The following is a 24,076-nucleotide window of genomic DNA, read 5'->3' as shown; positions in this document are numbered from 1 at the left end:
AGTGGTTCTCAAAGTATAGCCCTTGGGAGAGCAGCACTGGTATCAGCTATAACCCAAGAGAAATGCAAATTCTTGTACCTGACCTGGACCTATTAAACCAGTAGGATGCGGCCCATGTTTGTGTCCTAATAAGCTCTACAACTAATTCTCATATACAAGTTTAACACAGGAGAATCACTGGCCTAAGTTAGTAACACAAATTCTTGTTCACAAGCAAGTACAAGACTGGCCACTTCAAATCACTTGGGAAACATGACACACACGGACTCCAGTTCCCCACTGCATTCACTCACGTACGGAAAGGGGGCACGGATGTCAGCCTGAGGCCTGAAGAGCTCTCATCAACAACGGCCTGTGTCAGTGGCCCTCCAAGTGTGGTCCCCAGCCCAACAGCATCAGCTGAAACACGTTAGGAATTCACAGGCACCAGCCCAGACCTGCTGAAACTGAAACTCTGGGAAAAGTGCACAGCCAGCCAGTTTACTAAGTTCTCCAAGTGATTCTGACGCATGATAAAGTTTGAAACCTCAACTCCAAGTGATCTGTCTGGAATTGAGAACGTGTGAAATGAATCTGGATTCTGCAAAAGAGAATACATAATACAGAAAGAATTAACTTGTTTACTGATGAATACGTCTCCTGGAGCTGGATTTTCTGTCCTCACGAATTAGGACGTTAAGGTATTTTACTTCCTACACATGCCAGTGGGAATTCCCAAGCTGTCCACTTAAACACAACCCAACTGGTGAACAATGAAAATGCCTCCTAAAAAGCACTGGTTTTAACCAAGATGTAGTTAAATCCACAGTCAGAACTATACCTGAGAAATCTTGTCAGTGGGAAACCCCAAATTGACTGGAACTGTACAAAAAATAGCTATTTAAGGGGGCTTCCCTGGCGGCGCAATGGTAAAGAATCCATCTGCCAATTCAGGAGACACCAGAGACACGGGTTCGATCCCTGGGTCGGGAAGATCCCCTGGAGGAGGAAATGGCAACCCATTCCAGTATCCTTGCCTGGAAAATCCCATGGACAGAGAGAGGAGCCTGAAGAACCACAGTCCACAGGGCTGCAAGAGTCAGACACAACTGAGTACACATTTAAGGCACCACAGGACACTACCTTGTCTGTCTCCTGTTACCTACGATGGTAGCAATAATCAGCTGGAGATGTTCCTTTAGCACAGAGCAGGGATTTTTGAAGGCACCAGAGGTCAAGAAGAGATGAAACTCACCAGGAGTTTAAAGACAAAACTGAATTCAATTCTGAGATTAATAAATGTTTTTATTACTCTACCAAGAGGAGTAGGGGCTTCCCTCATAGCTCAGCTGGTAAAGAATCTGCCTGCAATGCAGGAGACCTCAATTTGATTCCTGGGTTGGAAAGATCCCCTGGAGAAGGGATAGGTTACCCACACTCCAGTATCCATGGGCTTCCCTAGTGGCTCAGCTGGCAAAGACTGTGCCTTCAATGCGGGAGACCTAGATTCCATCCCTGGGTTGGGAAGATCCCCTGGAGAAGGGAACAGCTACCCACTCCAGTATTCTGGCCTGGAGAATTTCAGACTGTATAGTCCATGGGGTCGCAAAGAGTCAGACATGACTGAGCAACTTCCACAAGAGGTGTAGAGTGGTAACCATGCTCATTATGTCTCTTGGTTTTCACATACATTTCTCAAATACTTATTTAGCATCTATTTTGTAGTAGAAATCATTAATATTGCCTCTAAATATTAAGATTTTACCATGATTCTTTTCGTAAAAAATTATGATTCTAACTTTGTAATTCTAAGCTCAATGTAGTAATTGTGACTGCTTCTACCTGTCCAAGGACACTTACTACATTAAAAAAAAAAGAGAAGGCCACCAATTCAAACTTTTCTAGGCAGTCATTTAAAAAGACTAAGCCATTCAATTTTTACCCTAATAACTTCTCTAAATTTGTATTTACTTAAGAGGAAATATTAAATACTCAATTCTTTTTACTTAGAACCAGGAGAATACATAATCAAATTTACTTTATGGCTGTTTTTTCTTCCTATGCTCAATGCACATATTAGGGATGCCCTTGCAAGTTCAATAAGTTAGATATGCCCATTCTATAGCATTTGGAGCATAATTCTACTATTTTTAATGCATACAGAGTTTGAGTTGTTTTATCTTTCCTTCTGAGTCACATTATTAACCAAATGTATAATTTACTCAAATCCTTAGTTAGAAACTATAAAACTGTTTCAATGAGAAAATGCACTTCACAAGCTGTATTAGTCTGCTTTGTAGCATTATTTCTAAGGACAATGTAGGAGAAATTCATGACTAACCACCTAAGTTTAATTCAGGCAAACAAGTATAAAAGAGACGACAATGAAGCGTGGAAAGGCCAGGTATATGCAAGCAGCTAATGAGGTCAGGCCAGGTTTAGTGTGTAACTTGGGTATTTCCATGTTATTACCCATTTATTACCCAAACTTATTTAAGTTTATTCTACCCTTCCTATCTTTCCTCCCTCCCTCTCTTTTTTTCCATTTCTTTCTTGTTCTCCCTTTTATCCGGGGAATATCATATTTAAAAGGGTACATAGATATCATCTACCATAACCACATTAATTTACAAATGGAAAAAACTAAGGTTCAGATAAGGTAAAGAACCTGCCCAAGACCACAAGTCTGATCTTAAAGGTATTTTCTACTAAAAATCCATTTTCTACTATAACTCCCCACCCTGCCACCTCTTTAGGAATATCCCTCGCAAAAACTTCTAGCACACTCTTCTTAAGCTTTATTCTCTACATAAAATTAAAGAACAACACTATGTAATACAACACAGGCTAGTATTTAAGACAGTATACAGAAAACCACATTATTTTCCCTACTGGACACTTCAGCTATGAGACTAAATCATTTTTAAAATTACCTTCTCAAAATCTGATTCATTGCTAGATTAGGGTAAACAGAAGATAAGTTTAAATATTGTCAAGGCTGTATACTGTCACCCTGCTTATTTAACTTACATGCAGAGTACATCATGAGAAATGCTGGGCTGGAAGAAGCACAAGCTGGAATCAAGATTGCCGGGAGAAATATCAATAACCTTAGATATGCAGATGACACCATCCTTATGGCAGAACGTGAAGAGGAACTAAAAAGCCTCTTGATGAAAGTGAAAAAGGAGAGTGAAAAAACTGGCTTAAAGCTCAACATTCAGAAAACTAAGATCATGGCATCTGGTCCCATCACTTCATGGCAAATAGATGAGGAAACAGTGGAAACACTGACAGACTATTTTTTTGGGCTCCAAATCACTGCAGATGGTGACTGCAGCCATGAAATTAAAAGATGCTTACTCCTTGGAAAGAAAGTTATGATCAACCTAGACAGCATATTAAAAAACAGAGACATTACTTTGCTGAAAAAGGTCCGTCTAGTCAAGGCTATGATTTTTCCAGTGGTCATGTATGGATGTGAGAGTTGGACCGTGAAGAAAGCTGAGCACCGAAGAATTGACGCTTTTGAACTGTGGTGTTGAAGAAGACTCTTGAGAGTCTCTTGGACTCCAAGGAGATCCAACAAGTCCATCCTAAAGGAGATCAGTCTTGGGTGTTCACCGGAAGGACTGATGCTGAAGCTGAAACTCCAATACTTTGGCCACCTCATGCAAAGAGTTGACTCACTGGAAAAGACCCTGATGCTGGGAGGGATTGGAGGCAGAAGGAGAAGGGGACGACAGAGGATGAGGTGGCTGGATGGCATCACTGACTCAATGGATATGCGTTTGAGTAAACTCCAGGAGTTGGTGATGGACAGGGAGGCCTGGCGTGCTGCAATTCATGGGGTCGCAAAGAGTCGGACACGACTGAGCGACTGAACTGAACAACAGTTAATATTTATTTACTGCTTGTATATACCACGTACATACATCCTTTTTATGTGTACATATCTTCAAATAAGCATTTTCTCTCTACCCTACCTTCTGACTCTTTCACACTTTTTCAATTAAATGTAACACAGAAGTAGAAATTAAGTTTTCCTGCCATCTTCCTAAAGTTCTTGGTGGCAGAGGGGTTCTATTTATATATGTGAGTGGAAAGTAGATGATCCTATTTATATCTGGTATGTGATTGACAATATCACTTTTCCCCTGAAAGTCTAAGGATACAACTTAACTTCTAGACTATATTTACCTGTGAAAAAATATGGGGGCTATCTTCTATTTCATAAGTTGATCCTACTCTTAGTTTCACAGACTAAAATTAAATCAAAAAACATTATATCACTTTGACAATTATCTGTTTTATGATTTAACTTTGATTAAGAGCACAGATTGGGAGTAAGATGACACTGAGTTTAAATTCTAGTTCTGCCACATACTAGCAGTGAGATCTCTTTTTGAGTCTCTCTGATACTTATATCTCAGGGTTGCTGTGACAATCTGATGAAAGAATCTTCCCTTTCCTACTTTCCCATACCCTCATTCTGACTATACAACTTTTACTTTTTCTTTTAGGTTATTCTTAGATGCTGGCACTTTTTCTATATAACCAAAGAATCTCCTTTCTCAATTGGAGAAGTCACTACATTTTCTCTAGCTTTGAGTATGTACCTCACTGTATTGTTGTTGTTGTTTAGTCAATAAGTTGTGTCTGACTCTGCAACCCCCTGGACTGCAACCCACCAGGCTCCTCTGTCCATGGCAAGAATAGGGGAGTGGGTTGCCATCTCCCTCTCCAGGGGATCTACTAGACCCAGGGATCCAACCCACATCTCTAGCATTGGCAGAAGGATTCTTTACCGCTGAGCCATCAGGGAAGCTCTATCTCACTGTACAGTTCTTTACAGATCTTTTTCCTTCATCAGATTGTATGTTTCTAGACAGCATGAATCCCAGAACCTTCTAGAATGCATGAAATCTGTTAGAAAGTTGAAAAGGTATGCTGAAGAATGAATCATTGCCTAGAATAAGCAGGTACAAAGTAATGCCTAAAGAGTAATCCAGACTCTTCATTGTCACCTAATGGAATGAAGGAAGCAAAGTAAACCACTGATATTTCTTCTTGATCAGCAGGGAATTCATTTCCATGATCAAACTCATCAATGTTATGAAGAACAAGAAACAAGGCAGAAAGGGACTCCATCCTAGACCATAAAGTATCAGAAGAATGTTCATATTTGCCTTGTCATCTGCATAACCTATAGTCTTCCCTAGTTGTGTGTCCTCTAAAATGGAAATTGTGAAAATGACCAAATAGAATGAATTAAAACTTGTTTTTTCTACAAAAAATAAGATATCCAAATTATCTCTTCCAATTATCTTTTCTTCCTTCTCAAAACTGTTTCCCTGCACACCTACGTCAGATTAGAAAGATAAAATGACTAATAACCTAGTAAATTTGATTAACTATGAATCAAAGCTTTGCAAATAAAAAGTTACCATATTTCTGTACTAAAGCTGTAAAAAAAAAAAAAAAAAAACTAAACTAAATTCCCAATTCAAGAATTCAATTTCTTTCATAACCTACAAGGGTTAAACTTTATTTAAAGCACCTTATAAAGACACTGGATAGGTCACAAACTGGAACAGAATGCCACAAATGAAAAAAGATTCCTCCAAAATATAAAAGGACTTAGAAACATATGCCCATACTAGAGGAAAAAAGAAATTTAAGGAACCTAAGATTACTGGCAAACTAGAAATGCTATGAGGTATACGCCCAGTCTTAGAAGAAAGATATCTTTTCTAGGAAAGATGTCTTTTCTAGAAATAAATACTCTCAGAACAACAACAACAGATTATTCGACATTTTTCAATAAAGTCTTACCTGCCTGATCAAATACTTTAATAGGCTATAAAAACTGCTCTGATCTGATTACATTTTCCATGGCTAAAATTACCCTGGGAAAAAAGGTCTTAAGAGCTTCCAAAGCAACTACAGTTATACCGTGGTTAAAGTCAGAGTCAACCGATTAATAACAGCCTTTATACATTTTCAAACTGAAACGTCACTGTCACATTATTTGGAGGCACAGAATTCTTAGGTTTCATTAAGTACTTGTTTAGCACTTCAACAAATACAAAGCTGCCCTGTAAGAAAAATTTTCATTCTCCAGCAAGGACTTCTCCCTATTTTCTAACAGGACAATATCAGTATACACGTTCACCATCAATACTGCCATTAATGCATCGAGTTACGCATGTGTGTGTCTGTGTGTATCTGTGTACTTAGGAAGAAAGATACACACTGTAACAGTGTTTATTTTTAGGAAGAAGGATTAAGAGTGATTTTTTTTTTACAGTTTTCTGAATTAACTGAATTTTTTAAAACATATATATTTTTATGATTAGAAAAAATTAGCTGCTTCCAGTAGGAAATCAATGATATAAATTATCAGCTTGTAAATAAACCAGAGTTATTAAATCCATCAGTACAGACTCACTATAGCAATCACTCTCACCTGCTTCATTACACAAGGCTTTCAAGTCTGCTCCAACATATCCATGAGCACTATTTGCCAGGTGTAGCAGTTCAGATTCTGTGAGTAAATGAGGTACCCTTCGAAGCAGTTTCTGGAGGATATCCAGCCTGTCTTGAGCATTTGGAACTCCAATCTCAATCTCTTTATCAAACCGTCCGGGTCTTCGGAGTGCAGCATCCAATGCATGAGGGCGATTTGTGGCCCCAAGAACCAACACCTGTCCTTCACTTCCTTCCTAACAAAGTAAAATAAAAATATATTACATATTCTTGTGAAATTAAAAAAAAATGCACTTGGTATATAGACAAGGATAGATCTAACTGTTCACACTGCTAAGTCCTATCCCTTTTTTCTCAAATTTCATCATTCATCCCACATTTCCCAAAGCTCAGTCTAAATACCCCTTAGAAAGTTTCCAATACTTAACTCTCCATCTATTGTAAGTGACATCTCTCCCACTTCTGGCATCTTAACCACACAATTCTCATGACTAACAATCTATAGGTTATACCCTATACCATATAGTTTTATTGAACTGTTTTAAGTTGTTCTTTTCCCCCACTTGAAAATAAGATTATGACTCACAGTCATTAAAATTATGACCTACATGTGCTTCAAAAAGAACAAGGCTCTATTACACAGTTGAATAAGAAATCTTCATACATATGGATTGTTTCTTTTTTGTTTTGATAAATCTTCAAATTCCTGAAACACACACAATATAACCAACACCCAAGTATCAGATACCCTTGAATACATATGGATTTTTACCCCGAAGGATAAAATTTGGAACAATGTGATCACAATAAGCCATCCGCAGAAATCGTCCAACATTCTACTCAGATGACCTAAGTGCGATCTCACAGAGACAAGCTTAACTGAAATGCAATTTGAAGTAAGAAAACTTAAACCTAATTAATTAAACTGGATGTGCCAACAGAAAATGCATGGACTACAATGAATCTATGAATTATGACTTTAGAAGACAAAAATACAGGCCCTTAAACATTTTCAGGCCAAAACATTAGTGTCACATGCTTGCTCCCAGTCCTGCCCAAAGGCAAGAACATCAGTTCACAGCAGATCTATCCCAGTGGCAGAGAAAGAGACAGCAGTAACATAGTAATTAAGATCCTCCAACACAGAGCCTTCTATCAGATTTCTACTCACCAAAATCTACTAATTATAATACATGTATTTTTAAGGATGAAAAGAAAGTTGCTTATAAACAAAGCATTTGGTCAGCTTAACAACTGTACTTATTATAAATGGACAAACTGGTGTCCCACTTTCTGTATCAATCTCTTGAGAGTATTGTTATTATGGACCTATCCTCATAGCCTCACTAATAAACTCTCCAGTAAACTAACACTGACTCCTCCAGCTCTGTAGCGTGCGTGTGCTGTGCGCTCAGCTGCAGCCTGCCAGGCTCCTCTGTCCACAGGACTTTTCTTCTGTGTCTCTTGCTTTGCAAGCAGATTCATTACCTACTGAGCCATTGGGGAAGCCTCCCAAGCTCTGTAAGCTGAGGTCCAAACCTGGGACATTATAATCACACCCAGATATTTCCCTAAGACTGAGAACCAGGTGGTTGTCCAGACTGCTGTAGGCAACAACCCTTCTCTTAGGTTACTCTTGAAATTGTAGCACAGGTAAGCAAATAACAGAAATAATAACCAAAAGTTTGTTATTTTCATATGTTCAGTTTCTACCAATAGGCAGTAAAACCAAAAGGCTCCAACTCTCTAGCTTTTTAATGTGCAAAAGAAAGACATAGGACTCCATAATTTCTAAAATTTCTTTAGGCTCTAACATATTAAGATTCTAAAAACTGAGTTATTTACAATCTTGTGTAAGAAGTGTATTCTTCTGATAAATGCCTGCCAGGAGTCTTCATTCCTCTTCCCTATTAGTTCTACTGGTCTTCCTTTCATAATCAGCACATAGTTCTTATTAATATAAGATTGCATGCACTATATACAAAGAATTTGGTAACATGAGTAAACTTTTTTTTAAATGTTGTACAACACATTTCCCATGATTCTCACTTGGTCCTTTCACTTCCAAAACTTAAAGCTCTCCCACCAAACTAATTTTTACAAGAGTTATATGAGACTTACTTATGAAATTTCTTAGTAAATTCCCCTTAACTGCTAAATTTTCCTTACTGATTTTTACTTCAGGTTTTTAGGTTAATACCATTTATTAGAAAAAGATATTTATCAATGTAAATAATTTTATATGCTAGAAAAACACTGCCAGGTTATACTGTCCTTGCTGTTACTAAGAAATCACTGGAGAAAATTATTTTATGGGTCTTGGTCCTCTAGTTCTTAGAGCTAATATTTTTTCCTTTACCCTAGAGATCCCAAAAAATTCAGACATACTTGATAGTTTTTGCTACTACATACATATTATTAAGAAAATATCCCCTACTAAAGAAATCAATACTGGTGCTATACTTACTGAACCAATACCATCCATCAGTGTTAAGAGTGAAGCTACAACTCTTTTTTCCACTTCATTCTGAGCCCCTTCTCTTTTAGGGCAAAGTGCATCCAGCTCATCAATAAAAATAATTGATGGGTGCCTAAAAATAAACAAGTAAAGAATTCTCTAGTACACAGTTAGCTTTTAAATTTGATATGTTGCATTTCAATTAAAAATTGATTTTTTTTTGATTGAAACACAATGCAGCAAATTTAGAATTTAATTAGTATCAAAGACAAAAGCAATAGAAATGTGAAGCTAAAAAATCTTAGAATAATTCTAGCCTCAATTATTAAGTCACCAATATGACATGCTAGTAGATCTGCCCTCAATAAAAAGCAGAATACTGAGAACCTATATGGCTCATGAGATGAGAGTGAATGCTCAGATAGACCTTGCCCACTAAGACCCCCTAAATTGCTATCTCTTGATCAATTCAGAAACTGAGGCCACTGAAGCTATTCCTTGGAGCTGGTTTAAAGTCCAAGGAATAGAAAGCAAGAAATGTTCTTTATTATTTGTTCTTTGTTTAAAAGTTCTTTATTATTAACTATAGTCACCATGCTATAGATTACATCTCCATGATTTATAACTGAAAGTTTGTACCTTTTGCTATTATGTAATTTAATAACTTATTTATCTAAAACAGTATTTCTAAAGTTTGTTTCTAAAACAGAATTAGAACAAACTCATTAAATTTACAATCTACTTCCAATGTTATATTTTTGTTCTATTCTTTCACATTTCATATAAACTGCTACTATCTCTACTTTCATTAATACAGCCTTGACTATATCCAAAAAAATTCCAAACATCCAAAAATAAAGAATACCGCAGAGTGGCTTCAGCAAATATCTGACGTAATCTTGCTTCCGTCTCCCCGTAGAATCTGTAAGAAATAAATTACATTTAAGGACCAACTCTTATCATTTTTAAAATTCTGCCTATAAAAGTTCATCTGACTTCAAATATTTTCAGAATACTTAAAACTACTTTCAAAAATTATTTTCTAATTTAAATTTTATACACATTAAAAGCAAATTTAACAATTCAGTGTGTGAAACATCCAGACAGAATATTATAGAGCCATTTTTTAAAAACTACATTTAAGAAGCATATCTAATAATATTGTTTATTCTATTAAATTATGCACCTACTTGCTTATAATTTCAGGGCCATTAATTACAGAAACATAGGCGCCAACTTCATTAGCAACAGCCCTGGCAATCATTGTCTTTCCAGTACCCGGAGGACCATAGAGTAACACTCCTCTAGGGGGAGGAATTCCTAGAAGAAGAAGTAGAGAACACTGGATTCAGCATTAGTAGGTTTATGGTAAGCATTGTCACATGACTTCAAACACAAGTTATAAAACAAATTTACTTGCATCAAAACTAAAGTAAGAGTCAGAACTTTTTCCCCCCAGACATGCCAACTCTGACTTTTTCTCTCTGTCTAGACCCAACCAGACCAGGCTGGTTAGTAAAAAACTGGTTGGATACCCACACTATTGTCATGCCCCAATCCACACAGCATTGTCCAATGATCAGAAAACAAAACCCAAACAAGGACATCCAAAAGAAGCCACCAATCCCAGTTTTCTTCCAACTAGTTTCATCCAACATTCAATCCCAAATTTCATCCAATTTCATCTCAGAGAATATAAGCATTACCAGCAAAATGTCAATTCAAGGTTTCATTTGATACATATAAAGATTCATGAAAAAGGAAAAAGCAAAAAAGCGGAGTAAGACATGGTATGCACCACATATATGCAGAGGATCTGGGCAGTAACCTTTCAGAAGCCCTGAGTTTTCTAAAAGTCAAGTCACTCCCTGCACTTGTTTTAATACAAAGAGATCTGCATTCAGCTACACTGCCCAACAAAGAAGTTTTATCCAAACTATTTAATGTTTGGTTTATTTTTTTAGTCATTACAGCTAATCTAGCATGGTACTTGTTCCAGATCCAATACAAACAACTGTGGAAGTATGCAGTTAAAACAGACAAGACTACGACTGACTCACATACCCTAAAGCAGCAGACCCCAACCTTTTTGGAACCAGGGACTAGTTTTATGGAAAATAATTTCTCCACTGACTAGGGGTGCAGGGGTGGGGGGTAAGATTGGAATGGTTTAGGGATGATTCAAGTTACATTTATCGTGCACTTTATTTCTATGATTATTACATCAGCTCCACATCAGAGCATTAGGCAGTAGACCTTGAGCATAGAAAAAGGCTCAGTTAAAAGGCATTTCCCAAAGCAACTCACAACTCCTACCACACCTCCCACCCAGGAAAGAAAAACTGGAAGAGAAGGTGAACAATTATTAGTTAAGTGCAATGAGCCAACTGCTTTCTAGTTTAACATTTCTGGGTATAATACACTGAAAAAATCATACCATAACTCTTGAAAAGCTCAGGCTGTTTGAGAGGTAATTCAATAATTTCTCTAATTTCTTTCAGCTGACTATTTAAGCCACCTATCATGTCATAAGTTACTTTTAATTGGTTGGCTTGATCTTTTGAATTTGTACGGTTCTTTGTAAAATTGACTCTTGTTTTTGAAGAAATAAAATAAAAGTTATCAGTGTTGCTCTGTGCTCCCACGCTGGGTGACTTCAGTAATCTCTCTTCATCAACAGGTTGCTCACTTCCTTCCCTGGCAGACTCAAAACTACATGCAAGCCCTGTGACTTCCTCTAATCCAAGTCCACTGCCATTCCCAGGACTCTGTGTACCATCTGACAAAATGCCACCAGCTTTATCCATCATTCTGTTATCTACTGGTCTGTAAGGAGTACTACTTGATGCCGGCCGTCGGGGCACTTCCAGATCTAACTGGCTTAGCTGTAAGGATATATCCAGGGTGCTGGGATCTCGGCTGGACAGCTCAGAGGCCATTCCCCGGGCAGCAGTGTCAGAGTCATTCTGAGCCCTTCTCAACATTGTGCCATCTGCTCCTTTCACTCGCAACACTTGCAGCTTGCATGGTCGTCCATAGAATGTACAATACAGAAAGTTGCCTGGTAAAACCACCTTGCCATCTGGAAAACAATTTATTAAATATATATGTCAGCACAATTTTTCACTCATTTAAAGTTTGAATAGCAATTTAATCTATTAACATAATTATGCTTGAAAAGACTAAATCAAAGATGGAACATAAAATAATTGTTACAAAAAACAGAGGACCTAAAATTCCTCCCCTAAGATACAGCAGTATTTGGAGACCTAAGAAGGAAAAGATGATTCTCTGAAATCCTCTACACTCAATACATGTATGATTCTATCAACTATATCCCCATATGGCCAGACATTCCATGTTCAACAATGAACCAACCTAAAATGGCAAATCTAAATCAACACTCCAACATTTCTCACTGAAAACAACAGAGCTCAAGGGTTAAAAGTTTCAGTTCTACCACCAACTGTTCACAGGTTAAGTCATACATTCTCTGCAGGGCTCAACTATCAGTCAATTACACAGCAGTTGAGGTTAATACTGGGGGGCGGGCAGGAGAAGGAGAGAGAGACTACATCCCTATCTTAAAGGGACATTAATTCATTGGAAAGAATAATCTCTACACTATTTCAAAGAAAAGTATTATGCACACAAGACCTCGAAGACACATTAGTTTATTTGCTGCTGCCTTGCTTTTCAAAATTTAGAAAACTATTTTTTTTGTATCTTTTTTATATTATTTTAATTGGAGGATAATTACTTTACAATATTGTGGGGGTTTTGTCATACATCAACATGAATCAGCCACTGCTGTACATATGTCCCCCCATGCTGAACCCCCCTCCCACCTCCCTCCACACCCCGTCCCTCTGGGCTGTCCCAGAGCACCAGCTTTGTGTGACCTGCTTCATGCATCAAACTTGCACTAGTCATTTATTTCACATATGCTAATATATATGTTTCAATGCTATTCTCTCAAATCATCCCACCCTCGCCTTCTCCCACAGAGTTCAAAAGTCTGTTCTTTACATCTGTGTCTCTTTTGCTGCCTTGCATATTGGATCACCGTCATCATCTTTCTAAATTCCATATATATGTGTTAATATACAGTATTTGTGTTTCTCTTTCTGACTTAGTTCACTCTGTATAACAGGCTCCAGTTTCATCCACCTCATTAGCACCGACTCAAATGCATTCCTTTTTATTGAAAATGAAGTTTCTCAGTCGTGTCCGACTCTTTGCAACCCCATGGACTGTAGCCTATCAGGCTCCTCCAACCTTGGGATTTTCCAGGCAAGAGTACTGGAGTGGGTTGCCATTTCCTTCTCCATAGAAAACTATTAAAAATACATCTCACCTAGTTTTCTCAAAATACAACCAGCCAGTTGTTCTTCATTAATATCTGCATTTTTGTCACTGTGAAGGGTGGGAGAAATAAAAATCAGCATTAAGTACACCAGAAACTAAAATGTAATATAAAATGACACGCACACAGTGATAATGCAGACCTAATCAAGAAAATCATTAGTTTACAACCTAGAAAAAATTTATACAATTTTAGAATGATTTATACTTTGCAGATACATCTTACAGCCATGAAATCATTTGTAATGTGGTTTCCTAGAAGCCCAAATCAATGTTCTTTACTATCTTACATATCACTCATACACACACCTCCCCCCCGGATATACTGAGGTGCATACACGTACAAACGTGGTGTACATTTATGCACTACATCTCTGCATGTAGTATATGTATAATAAATTAAAACAAAAAAACGTGTTTTTTATTGTGTATCATAGCCAAAAACATTTTTAAAAAAACCACTAGTCTCAATTAATCATTTTCTCTCTGAACTTGCCCAGCTTGGATAAAGGCTTTTATCAATAGCTTACTTTATTCTCTTTCAATCATTCATAAATTACCTTTAAGGAAATTTAAATCCTATAGAGTACATTATCTGAAGAGCTAAGAAAAAAGCAAGGTAATGGTACAATGGAAGTTTATCTTCAAGAGAAAGGGCATGCCTAAAAAAATGTAAAAGCCATCTTCTGACCAATTACAGTGTTTTCCAGGAAGACTGCTTGTTTGATTACAGAAGTATGGCTAAAAATCATTACACTTGTAAAGACACACATCCTTGGAGAGCTTTCAGAACATGCATCTCAGTGCATTTTTCCTCCTCCATGTGTAAGCAGTTGGTATCAGGAGAAGAAGCCTATGGCTATTGAATTTGACAGAGATCACAGAGGGAGAATGGTTTAGCTCAGGAAAAGGTATATTAGCAAGCCCATGTGGTCCAAATCTAAGCCATGTTCTCAATAACATTATCAGTAACAAAACTGATACAAACTTATTTGAGGATTCCATATGCAAATTCATCTACTTGCTAAAATATGTTTGTAACCCCAAAATCAATACTAGTGGGGCTTTCCCAGACATTTGTAGAAGAGAACAGAACAGGCAAAAATGTGAGTAACCCAACACTTGCCCAGCTGAGGTTAAAAAAAGCCTCTATGTCAACTCTCATTCAGAGGTGACCAGAGGACAGAAGGTGAAGAGGGAAGGGAGCAATACAATATACAGCAAAAAGCTGCAGCTCCAGGACCAGGTAGAGGGGTGTTTGAATCCTAACTCTGGCACCTCTTAATGGAGTGACCTCAGGCAAGTCACTTAATACTTCTAAGCCACTTGTCTTTTCTAAAATAGAATTTACCAGAATGAGTTATTCAGGGAGTTATAAGATTATAAGTTATAATCTATGTAAGACATGTATTTTCATATATTTATATATGTTAAATAAACACACACACACACACACACACACCCCCGTCCTCCAAGCAACAGTTCAGTATTTGCGGCAACTTCATGTAACATAACTACCACAAATGATGATTTGATTATTTTATTTATTCAAATAAAAGAGAAAAACAAGGAGAAAATTTCATGAATCAAATGTGTGTATAAAGAGGAAACTGTATTTCCTTAAATACTTAAATTTACTTGTTTATAGAACTCTGAAACTACTTAGACTGCTTTTACTTATTAAACTTTGAATAGAAAATATTTGCAAATATGTGAAATACGTAAAAATAAACAGTTTTGCTTTTAAAAAAAAGAATGTGTGCAGATAAAATCATTTCCACTAGAAGGAGCTCTAACATTAGTAATAAAATTTTTCAGCTAACACCTGAAGGATTTAAGCAGCAGACTAAAATTACTGATTTTTCTTATTGAAAATTAAGTTTCTTGTTTAAGTTCTGCTGCCACATTTAAAACAGAAGATTCTTTAAAAAAATAAAAAAGCTTCCATTTAATACATATGAAGTCCCTTTATAATAGGTACTCATTATCACCTAAGACTGCTGCGCCCTCAAGAGGTCACACTTGTTAGTAACTGATCCAGTCAACTGATAACTGCCTAAAGGACTGTTTTAGAACAGTCTAAAGATTAATCCTATTTAACCTGAGTTAATTAAAAAATTACCATAAAATAATGAGCAAGTTACTTCTCACTGAGCCCATTCTCTCACCTGTAAAAATGGATAAACATGGACACCTTGCAATATGTTTAGAGGATTAAATGAGGGAAGAAAAATGGGAGAAGTGTATGCACTTGTGTCCTAGCACATGGTTGGTGCTCAACATATGTTGTGTTCTCATTTCCTTTCTGCCTTTTACTTTGTTGCTCACTAAACTGTTATAAAATGCACTGAAGATATTTTCCTGTTTTTAAAAAGAAAAATAGGCCAAGGCTTAAGCTTGGAATCTATAAAAGTAGCAAAAGTGAAGAAAACATTTCAAAATCAAGCTAATGATTGAAAAATGTTTTGTGATTCCAGCACATAAAATCCTCCAAATTTTTATAAACATGCTATCAAAGTATCAAAAGATTTTTTAAAAACAAATTTTGATAAGACTTGTATATGCAAACTGAGTAAAAACCCTATTAGGTACAGAACATTCAAGAGGGTGGGTGATATACTTTAACCATATCGATAGTCTTTCATAGGGGACTATTTAAAAATATGATAGATATAACTATTTTATTGGTTTGAATAACCAGTGAGTTAAAACACACAATCACATACTTTGCTTGAGCAGTCTTAATTAAAACTTGTTTCTTGCCTATTCATAGTAATCTACTATTGTCTTTACAATTGTAAGACAGGAAGCCCTGATTATACCACAAACCATGAGAAAAAAAACACCATTAACTATCCATCAATAATAATTCCTCTTACCTAAAATGTCAGAGCATACTGTAATCACAGGACATTAGAGAGCCTGTAGTCCATAAATGACATAACACCCATCTAGTCTGTGCTGTCTGATACAGTAGGTCACTAGCCACGCAACACTTATGGCCATCAAGTGCTAAGAACGCGGCTAGCCCAAACTGAGATGTGCTACAAAGGTAACATGACACAGTGGATTTTGAAGGCTCAGTTTGAAAAACAGAATGAAAAATCTTGTTAATAATTTTTGTACTTAATTATAAGTTCAAATAAAATTTAATATATTAACTAAATAAAATATACAATTACTTTCTCTTTCTCTTGACTTTTTAAATGTGGCTACTAGAAAATGCAGAATTACACATGTGGTTCACATTTGTGACTCATCTTATTTCTACTGGGCAGCACTAATCCAGACAGTCACCACGAACAACAGCCAAACCTGAGAGCCACGTCCATTTCCTCAGCCTGCAGCACAGCACCCAAAACAGGCTGGACATGGATGGCATCACCAACCCTCACACCCACGTTCTTCTGTGCCACTTCACTCAGGCCAACCTTGCCTCCAGGAAATCCTGCCACAGGCCAGGCCGTATAGACCTGCCCACAACAGAGGAAACAAAAAAATAAGAAAATACTTATTTGTAGAATATCATTAATTTATAAGAAAGAAAACTAAGCACAGTCAAGTACATGGCTCTGCAAAACACAAGTCTTTGCCCCAAAGGAGATACTATGAGATACAAACTACAAAGAACTATTGAATTTGAGCAAGCTCTGGGAGTTGGTAAGGACAGGGAAGCCTGGCATCCTGTAATCCATTGGGTCACAAAGAGTCAGACATGACTGTACGACTGAACTGAACTGATAAATATTACACCTTTTTTTGTGAAGATTAGGGGTAATCCCACAGGGAAAATGGTGGAAGAACTGAGAGTTGGTTTTAGGAAAAGAGATAAGACCTTAACAGGTGATAAGAGGAAAATAAGAAAAAATACTGAAGGCAAGCTAACTGTAAGGTAATTCAATCTGGAGCATAAACTACATCTAGGAGACAGGGATGGACCAGCACAAGAGCTCCATGGGAACCTGGATCTCATCAGACTTATGTTCTAAGGGAGAAGGTTTCTAGCGCCAGATTAGTGGGCTGAGCTTATGCATTTATAGTCTTCTCTTCCACAAAACACACTAAAGGATTTTTTACAGTAAAAGTCCAGGACAACAAAAGGAATGGAAGACATGCCATCAGCAGATACGAGATTACAAAATATTTCCAGGGGACCCCACCGGTCGGGAGAACACTGACAGATGAAGCAGCAGCAGAAGACATGTCAGAGGCAGAAGAAGAAAGCCAAGCTGCCAAAAATGACTCAAGAAAGATCCTGGACTTAAAAGTCTCAGGTATGATGAATGGCTGCAAGGACAAACGGAGGGTGATCAAATATTTATATACAAAACAAATGACCCAAAATAACATTTCTGTGAGGAAATACAACTCATAGACAGCAAAATATAGGGCTGTTAGTGCGTCACTATTGCTGGGGGAAAGGCTTCTCCACATCATGACACTTAGGAGCTACAACTCCCAGGGTATCACAGGAACGAGAAGTTTATACAGATGTGAGGGTCTTGTAAAATATAGCTTTTCAATTATCACTGCTTGTGTTGAAAATAAAAAACATCTCAAATATTTCTCAAGTAAGGAAATGAAAAGGACTCTTACCTCCTGCTTTCCATCCAAACTGGTAAGCAACACTGGTCGACCGATACAAATATTTGCAGACTTCATGGTATTGAGTCCAAGTTGAACAAGAGAATTCTGGAATGCTTTAGGAACTTTGTCATCTACCAAGAAGAAGAAAATTATTTTCACAGTATTCTGTAACTGAAGTTAAAGCAAGATTTCTTTTGGACTAAATAAAAATCCTTAATCTATATTACCACATGAATGCACTTATCATACCCTGGAGAAACTATTTTTCGAACCCTCTTTATTTTAGCAGACTTAAAACCAAGCCTTTGTGAGGTTCCACTGACAATATGAATGCTAACTAAAAAAGGATATTTTATGGGCAGGTATTAGTTTTCATTATTTTTTTTTAAATCTCTAATTTCATTACTAACTGAACATACTTGCAATAGGGCTTTTCATACTTGCATTTTGAACTTCTCCTATTACAGATTCTAAGTTGATTTGGCTACTAGTACTGAAAGGCTTGAACTGGGGAAATGGCACATAATCTGGCTCTAGAGGATTAAGTTATGTTTCCACTTCTGACCCACAGGACAGCAATCAGACATTTTCCTTTCTATTCCCAAGAACACACGGATAATAACAACACAGGTCTTGTTCCTTAGGCGAAGACACGCTGGCTCAAATGACCATTAGTGCTTTCAACTTTTGGCCAGAGAAGGGCCTGCAATTCAGTCCAGTTACAAAACCTCTGAAAATGATGTGCTAACATCTCCACCTCTGCCCACCCACTCCCTCAGGCTGCACATCTGGTTAGCTGCCCCTCCTCTCATCTCCCAGCACCTTATATTGTCTGTTACTAGCACTTATCATCATAACATTCATTTATTTCACAATTCGACTTTCCTTTAAATTATATACTGCTTTGGGGGCAGGAACTGGGTCATACTCATCTTTGTAAACTCCACTGCCTAGAAGTTCATTAAATACAGAGTTTGTCTGCATAATAAATATCCATGATAAGAATGGATGCAGTAGACAAGTATACGGTATTTTTCTTTTCAGCACAAAATCCATGCTAGCACTTATGATGCCTATCACAAACTTTATTATAAAACTTATTATAGTCACATATCATAATCAGAGAGCTCTGACTAGTATTCGTGTTCCTTCATAATCAGAAAAACAGATTTTTTGTAATTAAAAAGAAACTAAGTCAACAAAAGCAAAACCATGAGGTCTGATTTACATCATTTTTTGCCACTGCAAAGTAACTTTCCAACACTTTTATTTTCCCTCTGTCATTAGATGAACAAATATAGAAAAACAAAGCAACTCCCAGGGCTAAGATTAACAGGACTGACCATAAACTAAACGTTTTTTATAATGAGAGACTGAAAAGAAATTCAACTTTCTTATGAGCACCAGGTCTCTTACACAGTTTACGCATCAATAACAGCAAAGTGTCCTGTTTGATAACCTCGTAATATTCAGTTTCTGCCAATTCTCTCTTCCTTACGAAGGAAACCTCAATGAATTACCCTTCCCTCTTCATAATTACCTTGCAGAAGTACTCAGTCCCTGACAAGATTTTAAGTTTTCTTTCTCTCTTCCCTCCATCCTACCCTGAACCAAGATTTGATAAATCACACACTTCTCAAATACTTCCATTTCTCCCCACCACCAATGGATTCAAATTTCCATCCACTGGCCTTATTTTCTAATACATTTCCATCGTATTTCCTGCTTACAAACTGTTAACCGCACAATTCCCTTCACCAGTCCTCATTCCTCCAGTTCTTTATATCTCTACATCCACACATCCACTTCCCTACTAATTTATTGAGCACCTTATGTGCAGATTAACTAATGAGATAGTAAAGGTAATTTCAAACAACCATCTACCCTTCATGTGTTCATTCAGCAAATAGCACGTGCCCACTCTAAGGCAAATACTACAATAGGCACTGGGGATACAAGGTGGACAAAAGCAGACACAGTCTTTGTCATGGAACATATAATTTAATAGAACGCAAACTATTAAACAATCACTAAATAACTGTGTAATTATAAACCAAGATTAATGCAATGAAATAACAACTAAGAGTGCTAAGATAGCCTATAATGTGGGATCAGACCTAACTTAGAGGAATCAAAGAATGTTTTTTTTCAAGGAATAATGTTTAAATCCGTCTGAAGGAAGAGTAAAATTAACTAAATGAAGAGGGGAAAAAAAAAAACAATTCTCACTAAAGAGAACAGCATGTACAGAGATCCTTGACAGAAGACAGCACTGTGCATCTGTGGGGAAAAGTGTAGACAGAGTGGTGGGAGACAAAAGAGAGCCACATAATGAAGGTCAACACCACCTAGGGCAGTGGGCTGTATCAAGTTCCTGGTCTTTAATCTGACAGTAATTGGAGGCCAGTTAGTAGAGAAAAGCAGAGTTGTGACAGGATTTTCATAATACCATTCTATCTGCAGAGTGGAAAAGGAATTGGAAAAGAGCAATCAGTGTAGTAGTCCAGGTGAAAGAGGATGGTGTCTGAGATTAACGTGGAAGCAGTGGGAAGGGAATGCAGAAGTCTAACATGGGAAAAATTTAAGCTAGTAAACTGGACTTGATGGTGGACTGGATAATGTGAGATTTAAGAGGGAGGTGTCATGGGTGAATCTGAGATTTCTGAATTTTACAGTGAGAAAGACTGAACAGAGCTCATTTGTTTTGTTGGACTAAGTACCAGTTCACAAGGTCAGTCCTGACAAATCTTTGAAAAATTTAAAAGAAGAGGTATAGCACAGTGCTATATTCAAAGTGGGGACCACGAATTTAGAAGAAAAAAAAAAGGAATCCCATTTATCACTGCATCAAATATAATAAAATATCTAGGAATAAATTTAACCAAGGAGGTTCACCTTCATAAGGAGGTTCAGACTTCATAATCTGAAAACTATAAGATTCTGATGAAAGAAATTGAGGACACAAATAAATGGAAAGATACACTGTGCTCATGAATTGGGGGAAGAATTAATGCTGTTAAAATGTCTATACTACCCAAAGCAACCTACAGATTCAATGCAATCCCTATCAAAATACCAGTGGCATTTTTCACATAAGTAGAACTAATAATCGTAAATTTGAATGGAACTAGAATAGCCAATGCAATTTTGAGAAAGAACAAAGCTGGAGGTAGAACACTCTCTGATTTCAAATTATAGTAATCGAAACAGTATGACAGTGGTACAACAATGGATACATAGATCAGTGGAACAGAATATAAAGCCCAGAAATGAACCCACACATATATAGGCAAGAAATCAATGACAAAGGAGGCAAGAATATATAATGCGGAAAAGACAAACTCCTCAGTCATTGGTGTTGGGAAAACTAGACAGCTACACGCAAAAGAAATGAACTGAATCACTTTCTTAAAAAAAAAAAATTCAAGATGGATTAAAGACTTAAATGTAAGACCCAAAACTATAAAACTACTAGAAAAAAACAAATGCAATAAACTCCTTGAAGTTAGTCTTAGTAATATGTTTTGGATCTGTCTCCTGAGGCAAAGGCAACAAAAGCAAAAATAAATGAGATTATATCTAACTAAAAAGCTTTTGCACAATGAAAGAAACCATCAAACAAAACAAAAAGACTGCCTACTGAATGAAAGAAGATATCTGCAAATGACAACTTGATATGGAATTAATATCCAAAATATATAAAGAACATTTATACATATATATTGAAATATTACTCAGCAATTTAAAAAAAGAATGAAATCTTGCCATTTGCAACAACATGGATGGATCTAGAGGATATTATGCCAAGTGAAATAAGTCAGAGAGAGACCAGTATCATATGATTTCACTTACACATGGAATCTAAAGAACAAAAACATAAACAGGAACCAATTCATAGATACAAAGAAGTGTGTTTCTGAAATGGGAGAAAGGTGGGGGTGGCTGAGCAAGAAGGGGAATAAGAAGTACAAATTTCCAGTTATAAAGTATTGAATAAATAAGTTACAGAGAATTAACGCACAGCATGAGGAATATAGTCAATAATACTATATTAACTTTGGATAGTGACAGATGGTTACTAGACTTCATCATGGTGATCGTTTCCCAATGTATTTAAAAGTGAATACGACTGAAACTAATATTGTTAATCAACTGTATTTCAGTTAAAAAAAAATCGTGGTCCACGAACTCTTTGTTCATGATGAGGTACTTACCTCAGAAAATAGCATTTAGTAGTTTTTATTGTAATTTGACAGAGTAATTTTACATCTGTTGAATCTAATAAAAATTTATTTTTTTAATCTTATTTTTCCAGTAATTTACTTTTATTGTATTTTACAAAAGTGCTGATCTGTGACATGTCGGGAATTTTTAAACCTTCCCTACAGAGTATGAGAAGCACTGGTCTAGAAGACCATTGAATCAAGACTCAGAAACAAATTACAAATATAAATCTAAACATAAGTGTGTAAATGGAAAACTCTGGGCACTGGATTAACTTGCCAAAGAAAAAAAAATTTTTATAGAGAGAAAGAGAGTTTAAGGCTAAGAATAAAGGAACTTCTATATTTGATGGTTAGGTGAAAGAAGGCAGCCTGCAAAGGAAACTGATGAAGTGCCAACCAAAAGAGGGAGAAAAACTAGGAGGGTCTGATGATATTTAAGTCAAAAAAATAAAGTATTTCAAGAAAACAGAAACGGCTGGCAATACCAAAAGCTGCTGAGGTAAATAAGCAATGAAAACCATCCACTGGATTTACCAACCCGGGGATAATCAGAGATCAGGGAGAGGGCAGTTTCCATGGAATCCTGGGATGGATGTCAAATAGGAATGGCCTAAGGAACAAATGAGAGCTGAGGAGGCAGAGATGGCTCCATTTAAGAAGTCTGGGAATGGAGGGTGTGGAGCTTTTAAGATGAAAGGGAGTATCAGCAGGTTTAAATGCCAATGGGAAAAATCCAGTCGAAAAACGGATTGAATATGCAGGACAGAGCAAGTTGTCCTCTGATCCTAAGAGAGACTGAAAACACTATGTCAACTGAAAGACTGTCCTTAGGGTCTGCAACAGACATAAATAAATTTTTGCCACGAGGTCAAGCCTGCTAAAAGCTATACCAATTAAATACGTTCTTTCAAGTCAAGGTTGTTGGGCTGTAGCTCAATGGCTTTAGAGTTAAATACATGTGGACTCTAAAAAGTCTCTGCCATTTAGTTAGTACCTGTGTAACCTGGGGGCGAATCGCGTTAATTTTTCTTTCTCTGTAAAATGAGCATAATAATATAGTACTCATCTCCCAAAACTCTGAGAAGAGTAAATAAGATATATACCTGAAATACCCAACCTACTGCTAACGCCCGCGCACAATTAACAGCTATTTATGAAATACCAGAACCTGTGTGGTAAGGGAAAAAAAGCCACCTTTCGGTTTTAAAGGCACCTTAACGTCTCTTAGAGAGGACGAATCCACACTGTTACACAAATGGATTTCAGAGTTTTCATATACTATCCTCGCTAGATACGATTTTGCAGTTAGAGATGACGTTAATCTTAACGCAAAGCTGCTTCAAGTGCAAATTCAGGGCAATTTTCAAAAAAAGCTTAACTAAGACACTGATAAGTCATTTCTGCCTAACTTCTCCAGTGCAAAGGCGACTTCGGGTATTTTACAGACTACTTTGCGCTCTCATACTTCTGCCTCGCTCAATTTTTAAAAACCTTTGCACCTCAAGGCAGAATCGCTAGGTTTTCGGTCCTCTCAGACGGCGCCCCCTCGGCCTCGGGTCTCCCACTCAGAACTCTTTACCCTTTTCTAAGAAGTTAATCACCACCAGAGTCCCGGCCGCCACGGCAGAAGCTGTGGCCCCTGCAGGAAAGGAAGCAGCAGATGCCGAGGAAGAACCATTCTCGGCGCTTTGGTTTAGCCGTTTTCTGTTCTTCTTGGACGACATGATCCGTAGACAGCCTGAGAGAAGCAGCAGTAAAGCCGGCTCAACGTGCGCGCTTCTCTGACAGAAAAACTTCCGGGGCAGAAGCCAGCAGGGCTCCGTCCCGAGCCGTAATCCCCTGAGTGCAGCGCAGTAAGAGCAGAAGAACCGAGCTTCTTCAGAATCCGCTGTCTTTGAAGAGTTCCTGAATGGCCAAGGAAAACAGATTAGGTGAACGGAACGCTCTTTTCGATTGTAAATTCCTTAAAAAC

General features: G+C 37.2%; 2 protein-coding genes across 3 annotated transcripts in view; one reads left to right on the top strand and one right to left on the bottom strand.

The window, feature by feature from the left end:
- The window catches only part of SPATA5 (spermatogenesis associated 5), a 330,546-nt gene extending 306,648 nt beyond the window's left edge, over positions 1 to 23,898 (bottom strand). The window contains exons 1-9 of one of the 2 annotated variants that reach the window (XM_043902355.1): positions 23,684 to 23,898; positions 17,888 to 18,009; positions 16,607 to 16,764; positions 13,284 to 13,342; positions 11,364 to 12,008; positions 10,117 to 10,246; positions 9,792 to 9,848; positions 8,936 to 9,059; positions 6,449 to 6,704 (exon numbers count right to left, since the gene is read on the bottom strand). In XM_043902355.1, the coding sequence (XP_043758290.1) occupies positions 6,449 to 6,704; positions 8,936 to 9,059; positions 9,792 to 9,848; positions 10,117 to 10,246; positions 11,364 to 12,008; positions 13,284 to 13,342; positions 16,607 to 16,764; positions 17,888 to 18,009; positions 23,684 to 23,828 (1,696 nt within the window). In that variant the 5' untranslated portion in view covers positions 23,829 to 23,898. The remainder of the gene's footprint in view (positions 1 to 6,448; positions 6,705 to 8,935; positions 9,060 to 9,791; positions 9,849 to 10,116; positions 10,247 to 11,363; positions 12,009 to 13,283; positions 13,343 to 16,606; positions 16,765 to 17,887; positions 18,010 to 23,683) is intronic. The other variant, XM_043902354.1, reaches the window with a different exon arrangement.
- Positions 23,899 to 24,018: 120 nt separating this feature from the next.
- The window catches only part of NUDT6 (nudix hydrolase 6), a 67,197-nt gene continuing 67,139 nt past the window's right edge, over positions 24,019 to 24,076 (top strand). The window contains exon 1 of the mRNA XM_043902363.1: positions 24,019 to 24,035. The gene's annotated coding sequence lies outside the window, so the exon portion shown is untranslated. The remainder of the gene's footprint in view (positions 24,036 to 24,076) is intronic.

The sequence above is a fragment of the Cervus elaphus genome, chromosome 5, assembly GCF_910594005.1.
Source record: "Cervus elaphus chromosome 5, mCerEla1.1, whole genome shotgun sequence".
NCBI classification, from domain to species: Eukaryota; Metazoa; Chordata; class Mammalia; order Artiodactyla; family Cervidae; genus Cervus; species Cervus elaphus.
The sequence above is the reverse complement of the archived record's forward strand: the minus strand, read 5'-3'. Positions and strand labels throughout refer to the sequence as shown.